The sequence below is a fragment of the Stegodyphus dumicola genome, chromosome 1 (genome assembly GCF_044657685.1).
Source record: "Stegodyphus dumicola isolate Sdum_Otavi_A_Nest chromosome 1, ASM4465768v1".
Lineage (NCBI taxonomy): Eukaryota > Metazoa > Arthropoda > Arachnida > Araneae > Eresidae > Stegodyphus > Stegodyphus dumicola.
Genome location: NC_140768.1, coordinates 259,898,426 through 259,919,926, shown reverse-complemented (window position 1 = coordinate 259,919,926; position 21,501 = coordinate 259,898,426). Strand labels below are relative to the sequence as shown.

The window sequence follows — 21,501 nt, the reverse complement described above, 5'->3', positions numbered from 1 at the left end:
CTTCCGTTTTCAATGAATTCGGTGCTCCATTCCTCCATTCGATATTGTCTTATCTACTTGTTTGTTAGTCACTGTTACTGACAAAGACCCTTCTGTATCATGAATAATGACATTCGCCAGCTTATATTTCGTTTCAACGTAACAAGATTCATCAGCTTCGTAACGAACTTGTTTTAAAATCCTGGTAATCTTCCTCTACCGTCTACATTTTATCTCTCGTGCATTTTCAGCCTCTTGGTGACGCAATTTTCGTGTAATCTCCAACAGGTGCTGTTCCATTATATCAGCTGCTTTTCGCTCGTGTTAAAGATTCTGTCGCTGATGACGAGGCTTGGAGAGTGGGACGCAAATATAACTTGAGGTTTTGCCACGTTAGCACCCAGTAACGCACGCGGCTATTGCGGGTTCATGTGCAAACTGACATTAGTTACATTAGCGCCCGTAATGATGGGTTCGTTTTGGTTATAAAGTTCATGAATCACGTAATAGATACGTGCAAAAAGAATACTTACACTCCACGAAACGTCTGAAGCACACGTCTCTCTCACTATTTCCTTTGGTTAAATTGCGATGCTATTTTTAATTTCTATATTCAAAAGTGAGAAATAATTGTTTAATATGCACCAGGTTTAACACTTTTTTTTTAATGTTAAGCATTTTTGTAATACTTTTTTGGGGTAATTTCTTATAACCTAAAATTTGTTTGAAAAATGTGGTTCATGAAAGAGAAAATGCGTAGATATATTAAAAAAATAAAATTCCTCCAAATATGAAATAGTTCTCTTTTTTCCTTCCCCCATTTTTAACACCTTAAAATTTTGCGCTAGTTTATGTAATACATTTTGCGTCAAATTACATATTACGACAAAATATTCTAGGGTTATCTATCTAGAATGGGTATTTTTCCGGACGAGCCTTATTGCAAATTGGCTCTTATTCATCATTACAAACGAGAGTAGCAAGTAATACCCCTCCTTTTTTTTTTTTTTTTTCTTCCAGACTTTGAACACATACAATCTTGCGTCTTGACATACAATCTTCTTTTACACTACGAATACACAACACGCAGCTTGCGAAAGCAAGCTAATTAAAACATTAAATATTGCATGTATAAATAAAACGCACAAGAACAGAGAACACAGCAATCTAGATTTCACAAAAAAATGTTCACTGGCCAAGTCACGCCAAGCATTTTTAAATCGTTTTGCAAGCATAAGCTAGGGTCATCGAAGGTAGGATAAGAAAAAAAAAATTAATGTTCCACATCTTGAGGTAACACTCATATGAGTTACTTGCTCTTAGATTGAAACGAAACAAGTAACTTGCAAATTTGCCATGACCAGATAAAAACTGAGACATTTTTAAATTAATAAAGAAGAAAGAGTCGGAATGCAGTCTATGGTAAACAGAAGGAAAGAACTGTTTATTGCAACCAGCATTACAAGATGAAAATATATTCTTCATTTCTCTTAGATAAAAACTTCTTATAATAAATGAACTTCCAATAACGCTTTGGAATGTTGATAATGATATCAATGGGTAAATTTAAAGCACTTTTAGATAAGAAGTAATTGCTTTCATTTCAATATATTCCATGATGACCACGCACAAATCAATACGTTTATTCCCCGAGGAATGAAAGCTGGACTAGCTACCATTGTTCAACAGTTGCATCCACTTTGTCCAAGGTACGATATTTCGAAACACGGGGCATATATAACATGGGATATAATGCACAGTAAAACATAAATGATTTTTATAAACACTGATGAATTTCAACGAAAATTATTAAGAGACCAGAAACTGTTAGTTATGAAATTACTGTTTCTTTAAGCCTTAACAAAATTAACCATAAAAACTTGCTTAGGCATTTTATTTTCCGAATTAACCCTTTGCGGCACAGTGTGTCCGGTCTGCACGCACCTAAAAATTTCCTTCTGTACGCACAGAAAAATTGAATGAAAAAGGATTTATAGGTTACTATAGGTTACTCTGAACCTTCTTCATTTATAGTAGATGGCAGCTCAATACAAACCAGTCCATATATTTTAGCCATGTTTAGATTTTTAAGATCCTCATTTTTCAAAGAAATCTTCCAGATTTTTTTAGGGTATAAAAGGAATTGTTTGAAAAGAAATTTCTATGTTATTTTTTTGGCTGTATGCTAATCTCCTTATTCTATATTAGTTTTAAATTTTTACCTTGAAATCTTGCCTAAAATCAAACGCCAACCCTAGGTGTGCCCAGAACGGGCTCACAGATAATCTAGGACAACTGAGAGTCTGTATTCTTTGTTTCTCCGCATCTCATCGGTCAGTTCATTGACAACAATGCTCGTTTCAGCACTCTTTCCGAAGCTCTATTCAATCAGTGTGCCACTTTGGGCACACCTACAGAATTAAAACGATAAGTGCTATCTTCACAAAATTTTACTTGTTTACTCCTCTAGGTCTATATAGACTGCCTACTTTTTTTTTTTTTTTTTAAATAAAAACTCCGATTTTAAAAGGTAGCGTGCCGAAAAGGGTTAAAAAGCATTAAGGCTTGGATTATTATTATAAGGAATCAACTAACAGCCTATAATGAATTACAGAAATAAGATACTGTATAATTGTTTTAAGTATCTAATCATGATACGAGTGTAATTGTTTTCGGTATATAGCTAGGTATATAAATACATTAGATGCGGAGAGGAATCTTGTTTGAACCAACATAATTTCATCTCATTAAAATATTTTAATTTTAAAATACCCAAACATAATTAATACAAATAACAAAATTCTATCATCACTATGAATTCCTAATTAATGATACAGTAGAAAGGCATGCAATGCGTCTAATGCGGAGATAGAGGAGAAGAAGACAATCAGATAGATACGGACAATTTTTCCTTTACATGGAGTAAACAGCTATTTAGTGCTCTGCCGTAATTAATTATCTTACTTACTTTTTAACTATGCTTTTGGCATAGTTTCGGTTTCAGCTCCGTTTAACTTTGCCTTCTTTTGTGAAAATGTTTTGTGGAATCGAGTTGGAGACGAAATTACCAGAGCTCGGCGGTTTTAATTGCTCATTTTGCTACAAACCGTAATTACACTAACACTACTTTAAATTATATATTATACTCATAGTTGAATTTCTTAAAAGCAATGTTGCCAAATATCTAAACACATTTTCTTCATCCCTTCACAAAACAAAATAAATAAATAAATAAAAAATAAAAAATCGATTATAAAATAGTTATTCTTTCTCTTAAAATAATAATTTTCGTTATATCGCGAATTTTTTAACTAGATCTTTTGAATGCGAAATTGTGCCACTGTAACTGTAAGAAGCAGTATAGAATGGAAATACGTGTGTTATTTATTATATTTGACTTTTATTGCCTTTCAGGAGGAAGACAAATTTTTCTTAAAATGATATTAGTCGTTATCGAAGTTTGGTTTATCAGAATTGCCTTTTCTATTAATGTAATAGCAAAAAAGTACACAGGCTTGCTTAGTTTTCTAAAACTGCTTAGAGTTTGCATTTTCATGTAATTTTAAAAAAAATAAAATGAATATTGTACATTACATGAGATTCCTTAGACCTCTTGTTATACATTTTTATCGTTAATGTCTTTAAAATGTATGACTTTTTTCGAAGATTGTAATCTCCTTGTAATTTTTTAAATGTACGATACAGGTAAATGTGCAGAAAAAAAAAAAAAAAAAAAAAAAAAAAAAAAAAATTCACATTTCACAATAAACGTTAACATGCAAAATGCAGATGTTTATAACTGATTCGTAAAACAATCATTATCCTTATCATACTTATATATAAAACCCTAACTTGTGCGCAAGCGACTGATGCACAAGATTTAAACTTAACTTTCCGAAATTTAATAAATCTATCATTTTCTGTGTGTCTTTTTAAAACAAAGGAATTGAAAGTTTGAACCTGAATATGCTTAGATGATTAAAAATATTAAAACAAGAAAGAAGCTAAACTTGACTTAGAACCCTTTGTGATTTTCTTCATGATGAGCTTTATTGCTTTTATTAAATACAGCGGTAAGAAGTTCAACTTCTTATTTATATACAAAAAATGTAAGTTTCAGTTGCTATCTCTAGTTAGTTCATAAATTTAATTCGGTTAATACGGTTAAATTATAAATTTTTTGGTAATTAATTGAATTATTTAATTAATTAATGCTTTAGGTACATTTTTTAAGTACACTTTACTAATTAAATTAAAACTAATTCCTTTGTTAATAAGTTGTTTTTTTAGCCCAAAGGGCATTATCCCAGAAGGGCTATTATTCTCGTTTTGGCATTTTACGTTGATTCACTAGAAAAGCCCGAATCTCTTTTCAAATTGTTGCGTCCAAATATTAGAACCCTGCATTATAATTAAAGAAATTAAATAATGAAGAAACTGCATGAATGTCTGTATATTGATCGCATTGTTAGAAAAACAATTGTATGTAGAGACATCAAATGTTGAATAACGTAGTCCTCCACTTGAATATGGGCATCTCGAAGCCCAAATTTGGAATTTGTTTTATTATCTATTTCATATTTTGTAAAACAAGCACTGATATTTTATGCGCGAGATTTTTTTACATTTCTTACTGGTATTAAGTTGGTAGCGCAGCAACGCAAAGACTTTACAATGTCTAACGGTATTTTGCGCCGAATGACTTTGAATGTATCTATCACTTTTCAAATCCTGTTTTGAATCATCCATGAAAAAAACACTCCTTTGGGCGTAATATATATATATATTGGGCGTATATAAGATTTCAGATTTTATTAGTTCAAAGAGGCAATTTGCCCTTGAAGGACTATTAATTTCGTTTTTGCATTTTGCATTGAAAACTATAAACGGCAAATCACTTTTCAAATTGTTGCCACCAAATATTAGAGCCCTATATTATATTTAAAGTAATTAAATAATGAAGAATATGTATGAATGTATATATGTTTCTCGCCTTGTGATAAAACAACGGTACCTAGAGCCATTAAAGTTTGAATAACGCAATCTTCCATAGAATATGGCCATGTGGAAATTTTAATTTTAATTTGAAATTTGTTCCATTATCTATTTCATATTTTGTAACTTCAACACTTCAACAAATTTTCGTTAACAAACTCGACGATTTCAAAGCGAGCAATAGCAAAGCTGTACCGGGGAGGGGGAATAAATAAAAATCTGAAAGGTTTCAGATTTTAAACTACGTTCAAAGGGGCGTTTTTTTAACATTTTGTCTGTTACCTTTATTTATTAAATATCACGTTCTTTGCACTTAAACCATAAAATCAGTTCAAGAGCAATATCGCAAAATAGTTTTAAATTGAGCATAGCTTTAGAATTTCCGATAGAGAGTCTCATGCTTTGGAGATTTTTTTTTTTTTTTTTTTTTTTTCTGTACAACGTTGCCATTGCTCGCTTTGAAATCCTTGAGTTTGTTAATCAAAAATTGGTTAAAGTTTTACAAAATATGAAATTGATAATAAAACAAATTCCAAATTTCAAATTTGGTCTTCCACATGCCCATATTCGTAGGAGGATTACGTCATTCAAAATTCGATGGCTCTATGTACCGTTGTTTTATCACAATGCGAGAAATAGACATACATTTATGCAGATTTTTCATTACTGAATTTCTTCAAACATAATGCAGGACTCTAACATTTAGTGGCAACAGTTTGAAAAGTGAAACGGACATTTATAGTGATTTAACGCAAAATCGTAAAACGAAAACAATAGTCCTTCAGGGACAATCCCCTTTGGACTAATTATCTCCAGCGCACGAGACTCTGCTGTTGAACTGAATTTTATGGTTTGAGTACGTAGAACATGATATTTAATAAATAAAGGAAACACACAAAACATAAAAAAAACACCTCTTAGGGTGTAATATAATTTTCAAATTTTATTAATTTATTTCAGATTTTATTTATTTATTTTTTACAGTTAATAATTTAAATTTTTTTATAAAATTATTTTCGTTTAGCCAAATTATGCAATCTTTGTTTTTTTAATATTATTCGTTCATATTCTGAATGCTATGAAATACAAACTCAGAAGAAACTATGCGTAACGGAATGTTGATTTATTCTGTCATAAGAAATCCTTGGTTTTCATCATGTAATAGATCTACTAAGCATATTGCTTAGACAGTTACAATGTCAAAATCTTTTTCTCCTTTTTCGTTTTTATTATATATGCATTCTTTAATCTTCAATATGCATCTCTTAATTTTAAATGCAAAGCATCATATCGTGGAAGATCATTTCACATTTTTCCGTACTTCACCGAAATAATTAATCAAGTTAACGGACCACCAACCAAAGCTGCCAATACAATTCTTTTGAATCTTGTTGATGGCTGTTTTAAGCTGCCTCAGACTTGTATATTCTTTGTTTGATGGATTTCCGTTCCAATTTTGGCCCATAATTCCCTGCGGTTGTCGGTTCGCGAAGCTCAGAATTTCGCATTCATATTTCTGGCGGAATTCTTTTAATCTCAGATTTACCTACTTTACTTATCTAGAATCTCGCCCGCGACATATGTAAAGCGTGGATTTTATACTTCATTTCTTCTACATTTGACAACACCTATTAACATATGACAGTTTACTGTGACATGCCGCCTACAAATTTGTAAAAATTGTGGCTTTTAAAGTAAAATAGCTGCATTTTTTATTCCTTTTGAGATGTCTTCTTTATCAGTCTTGAAGCTTTATAATTATTAAAAGAAATCTTAATTCTTGGTATCATCGTTCTGTGCTTTGCATTATGAACAGTTGTTACAGGTACAATTCAGAAGAGTAGTTCTTTTTTGCAATGTGATTATGTATTCCTTTTCTTACTTATGGGGCTATTTTACGAGCCTTTCAAATGACGTAAGCGTAGAATGTGGCTTTAATATATAACCCAAGAAAGCCTGCTGGCAGTAGAAATATGTGCTAAGCCTAAAAAGATGCAATTTTATTCAAATTAGTTGACACTATTTAAGTAAGTACTATCGGAAACAAGTTATTTTTTACAGATAGTTACGAATCAATGTATTTAGCTTTTTTTTAACACTTGCAAGGGTTGGATAAAATAAAAGTATGTCATGATATTCAGATATTCCCCCATTCTTTATGCAAAACTGTAAGGAAACTGAGAGCAAATGCCAAGTAGCAACTGAGAATTTAAGGTTTTTCTTTTAGAAAATGTCATTTATTAAATTTTATTTTGTAAGATTCTTAAAATCGAAAGTCTGAAAATCATATTTATGTGCATTTCATTCCGACAAAAGCAAAACAAAAACCTAAACTTTCAAAAAAGAAACTGAAGATAACAAAAACATTTTTCATCATTTTTTAAGTTGTTTCGTACTTTAATCTATGTCTCGACTTATTTGGCCAAGTATTTTATACATGATTAATAAGTAATTTGGAATTATTCTATATAAGTACATTTTCATTTCTCACCAATCAGCTGTTCCCATTTTGAACTTTCTGTGTGAGTGCCTCAATACATAGCACGCAAAATAAGTGGTAAAAAGAATTTTTCAAGCACTGGGTAGTGTGATGATAAACTGTTCAAGAAGGGATTGATTTTTTATCTTGAAATTTGAGTTGAGTAAACAGTATATAGAAATTTAAATGTATGTTGAAACGCTATCATTTCAAAGCATAGCCTTATTAAAGAAGTTTTAATATATACTGCAAGTAATGTCAAATTAATGCTTTCTCTCCCCTCACCACCGAAAAACTGCTAAGTTAATGATATAATAATAGCTTTGCGTTTTATCTGAGAGAGGCATGCTATTAGAAATATATTACCATTTGGTTTTCTACACGTGTTACTCGTTTTCCTATATAATATACGCTGTACTTTACAAAGATTCCTGTGAATGATAGATATCATGCTATAAAGGCCTATTTATATAAATCTTGATCATATATATATATATATATATATATATATATATATATATATATATATATATATATATATATATATATATATTTTCCCTTACATTCATTTAAAACTTTTAGACTTTTTGAATGGTTGTATCATTCGAATTCCTCTTATTTTGAAAGACTGTAAATCTGGATACCAATTAAATTTTCTTCCAAAACCATCATAGCATTAAGTTGGCGTAATATTAACTTGATGTAACTCACCACTGCCTGTAGAATACATATGTCTGGAAATCAGTTCTGATTTCCCGACAGTTTTTCATATCGATTGCCTGGACACGCATTTTTCTATGTGAGATTATTTCTCTGCACTGTTATATTGTCAGCGGTGATGATATATGCTGCAGCCTGTCAAATCTTTTCATTAAAACTTATACATATTTTATTATAATTCGCAGATGTTATGCTGCCTCGTATATAAAAATTAAAGAGCAGTCTTGTATTTTTCATTTTTGAATTTTTGATTCGAATATTAATAATCAATCAAATAAATGATTCTCAAGGATATTCTTGTGAGAAACTTCACGGATGGTCAATTCCTGACGATCTTTCTTCTTTATTCCATCGTGATTCAATCCGCTATTTTGCTTTTCACTCAATTTCTGCTTTGATCTTTTGGAAGGAAATATAATACGTCAGCCACGGAAAGTTTCATCTACAAACGCTCATTTCATATTTCGCTCAGGTGTGTACAATTTTGAAGCTTCCGAGCAAATATTAAGTGAATCTCATGCGTGAAGACGATGCAGCAAATCTCCAAATGACAATAATAATTAAAAAAGAAAAGAAAAAAGTTCGCAGAAACGTTGTTTCCTTTATATGTAGAATAGGCAATTAAAAAGCTTACGGAAGCTGACATCTTTCTCAGTGGATGATTTACAGAATGGGAGTTTAATGGCGCTTATTGCGAAGTGATACGTGATGTGTTTAACAAATTTTTTTTTTTATAGTTTAAGATACCAAGTCATAAGAAATGCAATTTCCTGACTCTTGAAATCACTCAAATGGAAAAAAAAATTCTCTTAAACACACGCATCCATATATGTATAAGAGAAGTTTTATATTTAAACAAATTAAATTTAAATTTTAACAAACATGTATAAAAATAAATAAGAAGAAGTTTTATATATGTTGTTGTTGGCTAATGCTCACTTGTCTGACCTACAGTCATCCCAAGCCCACGAAATTCCTTGTGGCAAGGAGCGCAAGATTACGCCTGTCGTTTGCAACAACCTTTAGCACCTTACAGGTGACAGTGCGACTTAGCTCAATTTCGCCCTCAATTTTGATGAAGAGCACTGTGGGACCTCTTTCTCTACGACCAACCGCTCGAGAAGACTTTCGGCTCACCGCATATTTAGAGTGCCCCCATGCCGCATGGGCACTACACATTTACAAGCATCCATGCCTTTTCCGGCGTTCGAAGCCGGGCACTTCAGCACGGCAGTCAGCGACGCTAACCATTATAACGATTGGGCGGCTTTTATATATGTTTAACTTTCTAAAAGAAGTGTATAAATACATATATGTATATGCAGAAAATTTTAAATGTTTCTCTTACACTGGATTCGACAGGAAAAAAAAATGGAGATTTTGTAGGTGCGCGTGATTGAAACTCTGCAGTACTTGAACAGGCCCATAAAACCTAGATTACATACATAAAAAATAACGCTACTGATATTTCCATTGCATGCGTTTCCACTGTCTTCGTGAAGATTTAAGGCCACATCTCTAATTCAAGTCATGCTTTAAAGAAACAACAATACAACAACAACTGGCCTACAAACTCCAAAAATATATCGAAATTTATAAATATTCTTACTGTGACTCAAGAGTTGCGCGCTAATATTACTTTAAGGATACGTAAGCGTAAAATATTCCTTATATAATATAGAGTATGTATGTAAGTATCGTGTAGAATTAGAACTAAAAAATTTTGTGCGCGATTTTTCTTCTTCCCCCCCCCTTTTTTTTTTCCAGAGGGCATAATTTTTTTAAATGTTTTTTCAGTGTTTTGAACAGTTTATTAAAGCGACTCTTCAGTAATTTTAAAATAAGGACAATTAAAAAAGTTCCGTTATTTAGACATTTTTTTTTTCTTTTTTTTTCCTAACTAAATTAAATTTTAACCTCAAAAATACCTCAAAAGTTCTGTGCAATTCGTAAAGTAAAAATCTTATGATATTTGAGATTTGAGTCCTTAGCTTTCGTGGAACCAAGCTCTCATCCTTAGCAGCGTTTAAGGCAGCAGAAAATAAACTATGGGAACACAATTACTAATTAATTACCTATCATTACATATGTTCGTATGTAGTTATAAAAGGTTTATAAAAGCCAAAAGTTAGAGTTAGATCTCAAAAACTGATTAAGACTATAACAACATATTTTAATGTCCTGTAAAATGACATATAAATGGTAGCAAAATCCATATATTATATATATATAGTATCGTAAAAGTTTATATAAAGTTATTTCCAAACACTGTTTCATTTATTCTGTGATAATTAGCATCCCACAATAAGCTGTATGATTGCTTGTTTCGATTGCAATCACATTCAGATCTAGAGAGATGATACTGATTTCTTATATATACATATATTTTTTAACTTTCTCAAATCAGATACAATAAAATATAAGCCGATTACACCATAACTTAAAAACTTTTAATTCTTACGCCACTCAGTGATGTTGCAATTGTAATAGCTCTCTAAACTTCTCGAGATGATTTTAACTTCTGAATTTTCTTATGCTCTAACAACGCATTAAGCTGTTATATGTAAATTAAAAAATTCTGTCTGCATACCAAATTGTAGTCGTATATTTTTCAATTAAGATATAACATCAAGCAAATTAATATTTGACTGAAATATTGTTACGAAGAGAGAATAAAAAATAAAAAAAAATTTCTACACTTTAAAAATTCTAAAAGCATTTAATTCAAGAAATAGTATAATGTATCAAAAAAGAAGGAACCCATATGTAGAAAGTTTAATTCCGAAAAATTTATACATATACATATACATATATATATATATATATATATGTATAGATATGTATATAGATATGTACTCTTGTACTTTGAGTTAACTACTGTTATACTGTCAGTGCCTTCTAAAATACGAATAATCCGAAGAGCTTCCTATTAAAAAAAATGAGGAAAATGCTAGTATATTCAAATGAAAGAGCATAAAAATCAATAAATTAAACATATTAAAGAAGTATGTGCATCTATCTATACTTCTGTAGTATTTTTATAAGGTAAAAAGAAACTAACTTCACTTAGACATGCATTCAGATATTATTGCTGTCTGCAGGTTTAACATTTTTTCTGCCTACGTGCATCGTAAAGCAGGTGCAAGAACCAGCATCTACAGAAAACAGAAAAGATTAAACCTAAATTCGCTTTTTATTGACCAACACCAGGTAAAAATATCGCCTCCTCGTATCTTCAGCTGCCTCGGGAGTTGAAATTTGATGCAAATTTCTCACCCTGAGCATGTCACAGTCGTTAAAAGATCCACACCACATTCGTAAAATATGTTATCTTATTTGCACATCTTACATACAGAATTTGAAAGTTCTTATTCGTATTGCTAGAATGTGTGCATTTATATTTGCGTCATGAGCCGGATTATTTCTGTGCAACTATCTGCCTTCTCTCATTCGCGCTTTTTGAAAAGCGTATATTTCGTACAGTTCATGTACTTTGAAAAGCGTTCCTCTTCACATTTAAATGCGCAATGTGAAGCACACTTTTTTACATGGACGTCCGCAGAAAATTTTCCAAGGGGAAGGACGACAAATATAGGAGACACTGATTGCATTAATAAATTTTATTTAACTATTTAATGCTGGCGGATTCACAAGTATATTACAGAATGCATCATCGAATGAGTATAAAAACATAACATGCTATATATGCATTAACACATAAGATATTTATTCTGGATTTCGGGAAGCCCATAGGCGGCCGAGTATTAAAATCTCTGAATAGTGGTATTTCGACCTGTTCCGATTCCAGGCGAAATAGCTGCATGGGCGTTTTCGTGGTTTTCCCCATGTATAATGTGGCTACGAGCTAGATTTCCTTAGAAATTTCTCCAAAAAGGTTTCTCTCCCCTTGGACAAATAACTCTCGTATGCTGTGCCATAATTAAATAAACAAAACCAATCGATTCTGGGAGAACAAGGGCCCCGTTTGCTCCAACCTGCAGGTGATGATATGTGATCTAGTATAATTCTGCTAGATAAGGATATCATAAACCGTGATAATTAAAGACTGAATAAAATATTTGTGATGTAACTGTTATTTTCTGTAACTAATAACTGTGATTGTAATTGCAGTTCTGCAATTACAAACAAAGGTATTAACAAAGGTTCGCATGAATTGCTCAAAACTTAAATTAATGTTTTTATAATTGCCTACCATTAAAAGAGTTGCTTCAATATTTTTTTCTTTTATGTATTTTGAGAATTAATCAGGTAACTTTCTTACAATTTTTACGAATTAAAATACGAAGTGTAATAAAAAGAAATTAATGGAAACATATGGATCTTGAATTTTCTCTCTTTTTAAGAAATTTCTCGACGGGAGTTTACACATTTCTGTTTCTTACATATGATGCGTTAATGCTACTGCTTAGATAATTAGATTTCTTTTCAAATATTCTAGTTTTTAAAGTATGTTTGAAAATAGATAGATTAACTCTAAAAAATGCATATAATAATTTCAATTCTAATGCGCAGTTGCTTTGTTTAAAATTGAAAACTGATTTATTTGAAATACATGTTTCTTTCATTTCTCTTAAATTAAATTTCTTATAATAATTAAAGAACTTACATCATGCATATCATTTCGTTAATTTAAATTTTTAGCTCTATCCATTGTTACTCTTTACTGTACCAGCATTACGTTTGAAAATTATATGAACACTTTACCATTTGTCATTTATTGTAAAATTTACTGCAAGTTCCTTCTTTTATGAACATTTCATTATATTTTAAAAACATTTCCTTATTATTAATCATTTCATTACCTTACTGTAAGGTCATTCACTGTAAGTTCTTTCTTCTTCCTATCTTCCGCCAACCTATATACATAGGTAAGGGAGGTAATGTTTTCGGGAGCTTTCAGTGAATAAGTACGAATTAGGGTCCCCCATAACACGTTTTTACTATTTTTAAAATTGTGTCTGTCTGTGTGTAAGAATTATTTCGTCCATTATATAAAATTATATGAAATTCCCCAAAATTTCCAATTTCCGTATTTAAGCTTCCTGCACTCAATAAATAGTTGATTATATTTTGAGTAAAATTAGACAACTGCAAGTGGTACTTCACAGGAGGCCATAACAGTTTCAATGGAAAATTATATTAAAATATAACCCAAAACATTTTAATTTTAGTACTTACTTCTTTTATACTCCACTATCACAGTTTTACGAACACGCACTTATACGCTTATGTATTCTCCTCTAAATATATGCATAATTCTTCGTAAGCATAATTAGTACTATTGGTTCAATATTTATGGTAAAAACAGACGTAATTTGCAAACTTTCTTAATTTTACCCTCGAGTGTTCATGAGCCTGATATATCGAGTCAATATACTCTTAACATATATGCTGAGAGAGTTCTACAGCAAAAGTAATAATTGATCATCAGAATATCATAACTTCGAAGTAAAACTGAGAAAATAGGTTTCCGTTGGACGTGAAAGTTAAGGCGTAAATAATAATCCTCATTTGATGTATTTTAAATGCTTTGGCTGCCCACGTACTTGAATAATCTATGTGGAACGCAATTCGTTATTTTTGCTTCTACGAATATATTTCTTTTATCCATTTATTTATATCAATGGACTTAACTTTCAGCCATCAAGAGTATAAAGGAGTTACTAAAACTTATTTCGGCATATTTTTTATTTTTAAAACGTAGAACCCTGATATATATTTGAACGAAGCCGTAGTTTCAGAAAACGTTTCATAGTTTTATGAATGTTTCGTGTATTTTAAAATTTGTTGGTTATTATATAAATTGAAAGGGATTTGTATGAAATATATGTTTGAAAAAGGTATTTGAAGCTATTTTAGAGGTAATCATGTTGTTAAAACATTTAAGTTTGTAAGACGAGAAAGGAATTAAAACTCAACTACCCCGTTAAATAAAAGCACTTTAGTTATGGAAATCGATTTATAAGCAAACCGCATCTATGACAGGTGGAAAAACTTCGCTATCCACGCATATCTAATAGCGTTTAGGTTCAGAGACCTACCATCTCCAGATCTTAATTAATGCCATAAAACGTTTTTGGTCTGTTGAACCTGCAGATATTAAGTAATAAGATAGTAAAATGTATTCCATTTCTTGCGAAATGTATTTTTAACCTTCAAAAGCTTTGAATGATAATAAGTGCAGAAAGTTTTGGAAAAAATTCTCCTCTTCCACCCTGGGGGAGGATACATTGATAAACTTAAAGCTGAAAGAATAGCATATTGGAGTCTCGACTTAAATTTTCTCGAAAAATGCTTTAAATGTCATTTGTTGCTAATGTGGAAATAAATACAAAATATCACTACCGTTTGAACATATTTTTAAGGTCTATGTCCTTTTGATTTTATGCTTATTTAATGTTATCCTATTTATGTTTTATGTCTTTTTGATACAATAATAACCAAATTATTAAATGGTTATTTAAACCAAATTATTAAACAATTGCCAAACTATTAAACGGTTAATTTAAATATACAATAAAATTTAATATGCATTCAATGTTGGCACTTTTATTATTAACACATTTAACTGAGGCGAATTATTACATTTAAGTTGAATTTTAATACTATTTATAATTAATTACAACTATTTGTACTAAATGCTCACTTTGTTTTCAGTCATCATTTTGGGCACTAGTGGTTTGAGTATTAAACAAGTATTGCATGTAAAAGCTATAAAAGTATTGATAATTTTGGAATTGAGACAAAATTAATATTATATTTAATAAAAAATGTGCAGTCTGCAGTTCCAACATTGATTTTTGACAGTTTTATTTCGCGTGTAAGCAGTTTTTTTCCAGTTTTTTCCGGATTAATATTTTTTTTTTAAATTTCTTCTTTGTTAATATTTTAGTAATATAGCGTTGTACTATTTCGTGGAGCTACAGCTCCTGGTAACATTTTAGCAAGATCGCTGCAATGTTTCTACCTATTATTTCATATATTTTTGCAGCATTATGCGCAAAAAATTTTTAAGACCAAATAGGTCTTACGTCTCATTACTTGTTGGCTTTACAATTTCTGTTTCGATTATATTTCTTTTTTAAATATAATAATTATGTTAGACTGCTAGCGGTGCAAGCAGCTAGTTTGTTATAAAGAGCACGTGAAAAATACTTTTTTTTTAAGAAGGAAAGATTTTGTGAAGAGAATTGGCTCGAATTTTCATGTCAAGCGGGGAAAAAATCTGAAGTCTATGTAGCCAACCTATTCACTACCCTGGCCCGACTCTAAGCTCAGATACTTATGTGAAATGGCCTTAAGATCTCAGTTTCTGAAAACCGCAGTATAAGATGGAAAGAAAGTGCTTGGTTGAATTAATAGTCAAATAACTTCTCGCATATTTAGTTTAAAATACGTAAAATATAAATACAATTAAGATAATTATAAATAAACAATCTAATTATAGCTAACGATTAAGACACTGTACGAAATCTAAAGCTTAAATGAGGAGAAAATAAAACAGTTGCAGAAACGCCTACCACTTGCCTCATGAATAAAAATTAAGATAATAAATGAAAAAAATAGGTGTGTAATATGTATAATGTCAGCTATTAATGAGTATTAAGTGATATGAAATCGAACAATGAATTTATTGAATGCTGAAAGAAAAGGGGAACTTGCAGAATGCAGAGTTAACCAAATTCGACTCAAATTGAAAAGTTTGTTGTCAAACTACATCTTTCAATGAAACAGGAAAATTCCCATCATAATATTTTGTATACTTTTTTTTGCCCGCAATATAATTATTTATTATATCATTCAAAATATTAATTTTAAAATCAGTTATTCTTTTGCGTTTTTACAGGATCGGAGCCTCTTCCCAGCTCTGGCATTCCGGATCATCACTCATACGTTCCACCGCCACCACCTCCACTCAAACCACCACAGTCGCACCACTCCCAACCGGACTCTGGGATCATGTCCCCTCGTTCCTCCTCCGTTTCGTCGGACTTGGATGAGACCCTGAGTCCTGGGCCTTCTCCCCGACCCGGGTCGTCCCGTCCCAGCTCGGCGGCGGGTGAAGGAGATCGGGATACGCGGGAGGGCGACTCGCCGCAGCCGGCCGCCACCCCGACCGCCTCGCGCTCCTCGCACAACCCGTATGCGGCGGGCCTAAAGCCTCGATGCAGCAGCGAGTCGCTGCAAGGCGTCGACTGCCTGCTCGAAAACAAAGACCTGTGGGACAAGTTCCACGAGCTAGGAACGGAGATGATCATAACAAAAACGGGAAGGTGAGTTTTTACACAGCAAATTCGACTCTTCTTTTTTTTTCTCTTTATTTTCTTTAGCTTGTTTTTATTCGCTTTATTTCTTCTACTGCGAAAAGTTGAAACTTTGCGAGGCTGCTTAAGTCGCATTTTAAGTAAGTGACAATTTAGCTCTGCAGTAAAAATTAATTTTGCCGTTTATAAGATTTAATGTACGTTTCATACCATTGGAAATTTTTAAGGCACAAGAATCATTTAAAAACTAAAAAGTCAATAAGTCTTCTAATTGAAATAAAAAACAGAAATTCGAGGAAGATAACTTATTTTTATTACTCTACATATATAAAACTGGAAGCAAACTCTGAGAATGAAACGCAGTAAAAATTGTCTTACTTAGGACTTCAAGAGAACTTCTTACTGATTTCTTGGAATGCTTTAACGAATAACGTAGTGGAATTATATTGGCATTAATTTCAAAATGGTAAATATTAACGTGTTTGATTAGAACGCCCTAGAAAATCATCTCAGATATGTTATGAAACACATCTGAAATTTGTAAATGAAACTATTCAAAACTTTTTATATTGCTGAAAGCTTTCTGTGATTTTAAGGAGCACTGTTATAAAGAATTTATTCCATGCAACAGTATGCACTTCATACCGTTAGAAACATCTTATTAATTTTGAAATTAATGCAAAAACATCCATAAAAATGATCATTTGGATATTTTATAAATCATATTAATATGATACATCAGGAAACATATCAACTAAACGTATTATTTAAAAAACGAACATGTAAATTGTTAAACAGTGTATTTATTATTTTTAAACAACTCAATTTGCTGAGAAACTATAATTATAACTTCAAACGAAAATTAAACATCTTACGAAATTGTAAGGCGTGCGGAAGATAAATTAAATATATTTAAATTCAGAATATAATACCTACTAGCTTTAGTTGGTTATGAATGTCCTGGTAGCATAAAAAATATATAACATAATTTAACGGGCCACCAAATTGAAAAGACTAAGCTATACACGTATATAACATCTGTAAAAAATAAATAAGTATGAAACACTGCTTTGAAAAATAAAGTAATTTGTATTAAACTATTATAAAGAAAAAATTTTGTAACAGAGGTAGCAATTGTAATATGGAAAAACTAAACTTCCTAATAATAAACGTAAATAAATGCTAAAAAAATCAAAACTCTATAATGTGGTTTCCACTTAAACTTTAAAAGTCATTTCATAAAAATTGCGATTTTGAAAGTAGCTTTAGTCATCGACAATAAAAGCATTGATGACAGACTGCATGTATTTGTTAATATGTACACATTAATGATTCATGTTTCTTTTTTTAAATATTTTATAATAAATGTGAATGAACATGCTGGAAAAGCGAAGTTCTAAGAACGAAAATGATACTTTTGTCACAATAAATTATTTTATGGAGGGCAAAGCCCAGTGTTTCTGATCCAATAGATACTGAAAGTGGGCACTCATATTGCATCAATAAAAGCATTGATGACAGACTGCATGTATTTTGTTAATATGTACACATTAATGATTCATGTTTTTTTTTTTTTTTTTTAATATTTTATAATAAATGTGAATGAACATGCTGGAAAAGCGAAGTTCTAAGAACGAAAATGATACTTTTGTCACAATAAATTATTTTATGGAGGGCAAAGACCAGTGTTTCTGATCCAATAGGTACTGAAAGTGGGCACTCATATTGACATTCTATAACATGGAAAAGTACGCAACTGCAATATAGCATAATATCTCTCTATAATTCAGAACTATAAGAAATGTCTAGTTTATTATAGTTAGAATTATGGTAAGATTAAATTATAATGATGTTAAACATGTTTATAAGGTATAAATTTTAATATGTTTATAAAATAAGATTAAAAAAAACATAAATTGAAGAGGGATTTTTCTGAGGTAATGAAATCGGTTATGTTTATCCCCCCGCCAGAAAAACAAAGAACGCATGCGGTCATTCTATTATATTTATTTTCTTTTTAATTTCCTGTGTGGAAACGTTGGCATCTTCCGCGTCTTCCTCCAAGCTAAACTCGCTCACTCACAATTTTTCCGCCGTTTTTCGTTGTAATCAAAAACAATTTACCAAGCTTTCTCGAAAACCTCCTTCGGAATATCAAAGGGAACGTAATTGTCTTATTTATTTCTTCGGCTTATTTTCTTCCGCAACAAAACATCGGTTTAGAAACTGCGCGAGTACCTCGAATCTGTTAAACTGGATCGACCTTGTCACCGAACTTGCCTAACTAGGAACGGAGGGATTCTCGAATCTCCGCCAGAACCGCGTGAACGAGTGTGCAATTTACGAGCGTTTTTCCGTCGCAGTACGAGCTCGCGTTTGTGGTGCTGAAGCGAAACGGGAAGGAAGTGAGTGCAAAGATTCTAAAATCTAGGAAATCTGAAACCTGTGCGAAGATCATTGACATTGATAAGCGGAGAATCAGGCTTTCTGAAAGATTTTTTTTTTATATGTTGGAAACGGAAAATTTTAATATTTGTCTCCCTAACCATCGATATGATTTTACGATATGGTTTATACGCAGATCTTAATAACTTATTCATAGCTAGAATGCAAAAGTTTCGATTATTTTGTGATAAATGTTTTGTTTCTGCGTATTTCCTTATAGGTTTTTTTACATTTCGTTAGCAATAAATCATATTTTAACTAAGAAGTATACATTTTCCTGGATACTGAATGCTTTATGTTCGGTGCTATTTGGAAGGTCATTTCTCTCAAATACACAACGAAATAATACTAAGACAAATATCTACCACGAACTGACAAGTATTTCTGAAAGATTACAGTTAAAATGCTTTCAAACATTTTGTTTCCTTAGTGAGGGAACATTAAATAAAATCGCTCTTATTTCCTATTTTGATTGCATATCTTAATTTGCATTATTCACTGAGCGTAATATCTTCAGGAGAATTCCAACTTTAAGTATTCGACTTAATACTACTTAAATGCCTCTCCATTAAATTTCAGTCGTTGTAATTACAAAAAAGCAATTATCTTAGCGCAACCAAAATATTGTGTAAATAAAACTATGCTGAAAAACGTTTTACTGTCGTCAAGGAGAAAAACATTTCGGTATCCGCAAACGTGCCAGAAATTATTCTCTCATTCCAAAATAAAATAACATCAAAATTCGTAAAATTTATGAAGATAACATATATAACATATATAAAGATCCTGTCTCAGCGGAATTTTACATAAGTTTGAGCAATTAAAGTTAACATATGGAAGGAAAAACATCTGCCTAGAGAAAGTTAAATAAAAAAAGTGCCGTCTTCAGAAACATACTAGAAAATTTAGTAGCTGAAATCGGTATTATGAGAGTAGTTATAAGTATTTTCAGAGGTTGTAGTCAAATCGGTATTATGAGAGTAGTTATAAGTATTTTCAGAGGTTGTAGTCAAAGAAACGCTTCAGAGTACTTTAATGGAAAACGCTCCCCTTTTTTGTTTGCATTGTAATTATAAATATAAGCTGTTCTGGATATCAATTATATTTCAGAGAAAACTGAGTGTTAAGTTTTAAAAAAAAAATTCTCGTTAGAACAGGAACTACGATCTATTGCAATTTGTTGAAAATCCCCGTTTACCATCATCTTGATTGTCTTGTGTGAAAGCAAAAACAGCGAAATTCCGTGAACAAGTCACACATTTCCCGTGAAATTCCAATCAGACCACCTTAGTCATAGAAGAGTGCTTGACGGTCACGGGCGGACATCTCAGAAATGTGCAACATTCTCAAACGGAAGAGAAGGAATCTCGGAGAAGTTTTCGCATCGCGCAGTCCAATCGGCATAAAAAAGGCTGATGTCAACTTGCGGTCCGCATCACGTTCAGGTTGCGTGCCTGGTAAACGATCGTCTTAAATCACGAGTTTGCTCGGAAAAAATCACGCGCGAAGAAAAGTTTTTGAGACAAAGGCGCACGGTTTATGTATTTACAAATGTGGTTGCAGTTTGTTTTTGTCCCTTGTTTCATGCTTACAATTTGAGTTCCTTCCAGGAAGCTTCTATTTTGTTGATGAATACTTTATGTCGGTGTTGATTATATTTTATTCAGCATATTTTGTATTATTTATTTGCTTATTCGGTTCTTCACATTTCGCACATTGAGAATTTCTGAGACGCGTTTATGAAAACAGGAAGGAAATGGAAATAATTTCATGGAGATGAAATGTCAATGTAATTCAGAAATCATTTTCATTTAGGCCGAAAATGCAGGCCAGATTTATTGGCTTTACCACATTCAGTATAAAAATCGTAATTCAAAGTATATACTTCCATACAGCAGCTCATTGGAGGGGGTAATTATATTCCCAGAAATTTAAGCAAATTGTATTTAGATTTCATAAGCTACTGTGAACATATTAAAAATAAATAAATTGGACTAAAAATATTTAAAAAAAGCATGTTTTTAGAATTTTCTATAGACAGTCTTGCGCGTGGGAGAAAAAAGTATTTTTCCCTACAATGTTGCCACTGCTCGCTTTAAAATTTTTGAGATTTTTAATCAAAAATTTGTTAATGTTTTAGAAAATATGAAATAGGCAATAAAGCAAATTGCGCAAAATCGAACTTAGAGGTGCCCATGTTCGGGTGGAGGACTATGTTATCCAGAATTTGATGATTTTCTCAGTGCGTGAAACGTACTTCTATTCGTGTAGATTCTTCATTATTTAGTTTCTTTAAATACAATACATAGCGAAAATATTTGGTGGCAACAATTTGAATTGTGATACAACCATTTATAGTGATTCAACTTAAAATGCCATTTCGAGACTAAACGCCCATTTGGGATAAAAATTTATCGGGTAATTAAAGAAGCAACATAGATGCTATGGCAACAGTAAGAAACGCAGAATAGCAAAGACCTGTACAGGATTATCCCGAGGTAGAAAACATTAAGTTAAAGTATAAAAGAATTAATAAATGAAAGAAAATGCTTTTTATTCTTAAGGGATAAATAAATTCCGAACTAAAGCAAAAACAAT

General features: G+C 31.6%; 1 protein-coding gene across 2 annotated transcripts in view; it reads left to right on the top strand.

Moving 5' to 3' along the window:
- The window catches only part of LOC118190204 (T-box transcription factor TBX20-like), a 125,195-nt gene that overhangs the window by 24,359 nt on the left and 79,335 nt on the right, over positions 1-21,501 (top strand). For both annotated transcript variants that reach the window (XM_035360880.2, XM_035360879.2), the window contains exon 2: positions 16,041-16,467. In XM_035360880.2, coding sequence (XP_035216771.1) covers positions 16,041-16,467 — 427 coding nt within the window. The remainder of the gene's footprint in view (positions 1-16,040; positions 16,468-21,501) is intronic.